Source organism: Myotis brandtii, unplaced genomic scaffold (genome assembly GCF_000412655.1).
Source record: "Myotis brandtii unplaced genomic scaffold, ASM41265v1 scaffold2254, whole genome shotgun sequence".
NCBI lineage: Eukaryota > Metazoa > Chordata > Mammalia > Chiroptera > Vespertilionidae > Myotis > Myotis brandtii.
This window is the reverse complement of record NW_005358456.1, coordinates 88587-93297: the sequence shown is the minus strand read 5'-3', so window position 1 is coordinate 93297 and position 4711 is coordinate 88587. Positions and strand designations below refer to the sequence as shown.

At 43.3% G+C, this 4711-nt stretch overlaps 1 protein-coding gene across 1 annotated transcript in view; it reads right to left on the bottom strand.

Moving 5' to 3' along the window:
• Positions 1 to 4711, bottom strand: part of KCNH1 (potassium channel, voltage gated eag related subfamily H, member 1) — a 261433-nt gene that overhangs the window by 255895 nt on the left and 827 nt on the right. The window contains exon 2 of the mRNA XM_005866243.2: positions 4456 to 4599. Coding sequence (XP_005866305.1) covers positions 4456 to 4599 — 144 coding nt within the window. The remainder of the gene's footprint in view (positions 1 to 4455; positions 4600 to 4711) is intronic.

Here is a 4711-nt window from a genome sequence, read left to right as displayed (position 1 = left end):
GGAGAGGAGAGGAGAGGAGAGGAGAGGAGAGAGAAAAAGTAGAAGCTAGTCAAGCATAGTCTAGCTACGCACTGGGAGGAATGTTCTGAAAAAGATTCAAACACTGGAAAAGAACTTGTAATGAATGTCCTTTCAGAGCTAAAGTTCTATGATTCTTGCTCACCAGTTACAGGTGTGGCCACTTAAAGAGAAAAAACAAACAAACCGTGGTCCAAATATCTTAAATCTACAAAGCAGACACTCACTTTGCAAAAAGGGTGCGTTTCAATAAAGAACTAAAGTATATTTTAAATGTTTGTTTCCAAGCCATTAACTATCTAACCAAAAATAAAGGGGAGGGAAGAATGAGGGACTTCAAGGTAACGCTGAAGGACCCAGTGCCAAATGAAGCCCCATCATAAATGAAGAGCTTGTGTCAGAAAAAAGGAAGCCAGAGAGTCAATTTCCCCACACATTCCTCAAATGCCTCTATTTTTTAATGATATGTTAATAAAACAGATGAATATCATAAAAATCATGGAGTTTGGGGTTTATGTGAAATCACAAGACTTCGGCCTCTCAATCCCCCAGCTAATATCAGCCAATAGATTCAACTTTCAGACACTTTCGAAGAAAGACAGCAAGCCTGGGCTGAAGGTTATCTTAGAACATATTCCTAGAAAAAACAAACTCCGTGGAGTGGTTCCTAATCCAGATGATCATCTATTCCCCTTTCAGCATAAGAATGGATTTTAACGAGTTTTGTTTTATGAACATTCCCGTGGCTCAACACATCTGTGAGGAGACACAACACTACCCCGTGGCTCTCATCCTGTTTGCTAACTAATTATATCAACAACCTGAACCAACTTAACACTATGCAAAAACACAGCTGATTTAGCAATCTGTAAATTATACATGTACATAAATCTGGACCCAAATGTGCTGCGCCTCACTCCTGCTAATGTGCATGGATTCTTACTGGCACCTACAACTGTTTGATATAGGTTTCCGAGTACTAAAACATATGCTCTCCTCAAATGGGACCACTTAGGGTAATATTTTTGTAGTTTCCTGGCACTGAGGTCTGCCAGCCTCCCTAAGCCAGATCTCCTATTTGCTTCAGCAAGCATTCAGAAAAGTAAGTGCCTGAAGATTTAAGCAACAATCAAAAAATATACTGGACTTTCCGATATGAATCTGACGAGAAGCAGGCTGGCTCTGTGTCAACAAAGTCAACATAAAGATTTGAAACGATGGGCAATATGACCCTACACAAAATCAAATCAAATCTGGCCCGTTCCTGCTGATTACTTACAACTACTCAATTAAGAGATAATTATCAAATCTCTTCAAATGGTATTCCAAATGTATCCAAGAAGGTTAAACTGGATTCTAATCCCATCAAGACCAATAAACACCTTTAAAATGTGGATTTTTTTTTTAATCCAATGTCAAGCCAGGAAACGTTGTGGAACAGGGGTAAGATCCTTGGACCAAGACTCACTAGAATGTAACTTACCCAGTTACATTCTCTCTACATCCCCAGTGTTCCATAGTATCTCAATAAATCTTTGTGGAATGAATGAGCCAGTCACAACTGCTGAATAGTCCCTGAGCTGCCTTTTACTGCCATTTCTAATGCTCCTTCTTCCTAACTAAGCATAAGTAAATTATTTAACCTGAGGATTCTTAGTTCCTGAAACTCTGAAATGGAAACACTGCACCTCCTTTGCTGTCTTATGAGGATCAAAGATAATATTTTATGAAAAGTGACTTAATATTTCATAACAGGCACATGAATGTTATCCTGCCAAACCACTGGCAAAGGTAAAACTACCGCCCTCCCTTGAAACAGAATTAGCTTCTCCTTTGCCCTGTTATTCTGTTTGGATGTGGTAGCGTGGCCGTTAGCCAAAATGGATGTTGTTCTTGTTGTTATAACATTTTATTTCATCTCCACTGGGAAATTACGCTTCTCTAGAGAAAACAATGGTAATACAAGGAAGGTCATCGCATGGTGGACCCTAAGGAGCGTGACACAGGGGTCAAGAGGCTGAGGGCCTCATCAGTTCTGCCCTTAATTATTTGAAGAAAAGCTGTGCTTCAGTTTTTTCATCTATACAATGATGGGGAAGGAGGACAGACTCGATCCAAGGTCTCTTACCCTACAGTTCTAAGACATTCCAGACACCAGATATTCAAATGCCCCAAAACAAAGTCAGTTCTGTTATCCATTAGCATATAATGAGAACAGTGTTTTTGAGGATGATGAAAACAGTTCCACCACCGAAGTCATAATGTCTGAGCAACAATGATGCTACAACAAAAGATGAATGCTATCCTCAGAGAACACCCACCTCAGGCACTATGTGCCTGCCACCTTGAATGTCACTCAATATTCATGGGACTCAGTTTTCTGGTCTTTAAAAGAGAAACAAAAATGCTGCATAAAACCACTGGGAGAAAATACCTTAAAAAAAAGTGATCAAAAAGTAGTGCTATTTAAAGGTAAAATGCTATTTAAAAGACTGTAATGCCCAAAACAAGGCCGGTGGATTTTAGAAGACAATCAATATTTATAAATAGACCTTTTCCATCACAATAAAATAATACAATGCATGTAGATATTGTGGTATTTCCAAGAGTCCACTTTTTTTTTCTATTTGTGTTCAGGAGATATTATGAAAGAGATCACTACAAATTTAAATTCCACGTTTCAAGATCAGAATCTTTTTCTCTGAAATAATACATAATATTGAAAGTTCATCCACCTCTCCCAACATGTTTCTGTTTTTGCTGTTGATGCTGTTTGGTTGGTTGGTTGGTTAATTGAAGTCAAGCTTTTGGAAGTGGTGCTGAAATTAAAGTGCCAGTACTGATAATACTCCCAGCTAGTTATTCTATTGAGGTTCTACATATGCCTACAGAGGGGAAGGGTTAGTCTAAGATCCACTAAACTAGAAGATATTCTACCTTCTCCGCTTCAGGGTTGTTTTCAATTGTGGTACCAGCTTCAGGATTCTTTTTTGAAATTTTTATTTTATTGTGGTATTAGCTCCAGGATTCTTAAGTTCCTCCTACCAAGCCCAAGGAACCTTGTGACTATTACATGAAGACTCCTTACTGCTCTCTCCATTCAAAAACATAACATGGTCTACATTAGATACAGGGTTTCCCCTCTCACTTAAAGGACTCTGCCTCTTCACAAAAAAATAAAATAAAAATAAAAATAAATGAAATTGTCATTGATACTTATGAGAAAGTTGATGTCTCTGGCAAGGGGGTCCCCAAATCTGCAAGACTGCCTCCATACCCCCTCACAGGCCAATAACAATACCAATCACAGTACGTTAAACTCTTAAACAGTGATTTTATGTTAAAACCTATGAACACCTCCAGCATTTTTATGGCAGAAGAGTTCATTGTGGCTTTTCGTGTAGTAATTGGAACCCCCTTGCATCCCCGGGTAATGGCTGTGACCTTGCTCTAAAAGCCACCTTAGTTAGTTTGCGTCAGGAAGACCTTAAAAGAAAAGGGGACTGACCAGAAACTCTTCAATAATCTTCTTCGTGAGCCGCACATAATAAATGGCCATTCATTCCTAAGAAGTACTGAACACATGATGATTTGCTACCCTCGTTACGTTTTTTATTATAAGATAAACTTAAATCACTTTGGAATTAAAGAGTCTTTCTTAGTAGCATAAGTCACTTTTCATGCCCTTCCCCCAAATCCCTAACTAAATCCAAAGAGAAGCCCGTCGCTTTAACACAAGCTCCTTAAGGCTCTGAAGCCAAGATATTTGCACGTTTTTAAAAGCCATTTCCTGAGTGAGCGCTTCGGGTCCTCCTGATGAATGTCATGTCTCTGAGAGGAGAAGGTCCAGCAGTCTGTGAAGGGCTTCTTATCTGGGGCTGCTCACCTCTCCTTTGCACCTTCCAGCTGCCCTGCTCCTATTTGCTCTGCAAGCCTTTTAGCCAGGGGGGGGCTCCGCTGCCCTGAGTCCTGGGGGCATTTGAAATGCTTCCTTTCCAGCCCCAGCTCCGGGACTCTCAACCCCCCACCCTCCAGGCTACTGTCCCTCTTAATGCCCCGGGAGGGAGGGAGAGGGACGGGAAGCATCGGTTTACTGGGTAATGGCGATCTACAGGCTTGGGGAGTTTGGGAATTCGTAGGTGAGCAAGATGTCTGGGCATAAAACACTGCTGTGTTTGGAGGAGAGGATCTAAGACAGATTCGTACCTGTGACCACTTAGCCAGCTCAGCACCTGTGCCCGCCACTTCCCGCCCGAGTCCAGGAAATTCTGCCCCTCCTGGCCTTCGCTTCACCTACAAGGGGGTGGGTGGCTCGGTGAAGAGGTGGAATCGGGCAGCCTGCTGCATGCACATCCCTAAGTCCCCGCGCCCCCACACCTCGGACTTTTCTGCCTGTCGGGATGGAAGGTGGACGCGGCCGGAGCTGCCCGACCCCACAGCTGGCTTCCCCGGTGGGGAGGCGGCGCCGCGGGGAGCAGCAGCCGGCGCCCCGAGAGCCTTCGCGGAGGGTGGGCTGTACTCCTGGGGCGTCCAGCTTCCCATCACTTTTCCCCGTACTTTGCTCACCAGCTGCCACGCTCCCTGGAGAGGACCAAGAAGGCGGGAGAAAGGCCCACAAGGCACCCCCGGGACACCTCTCCTCCTGGGATGGGGACCCATCAGACGCCGCCCCGCCTGCCCACCTCTCCCTGCC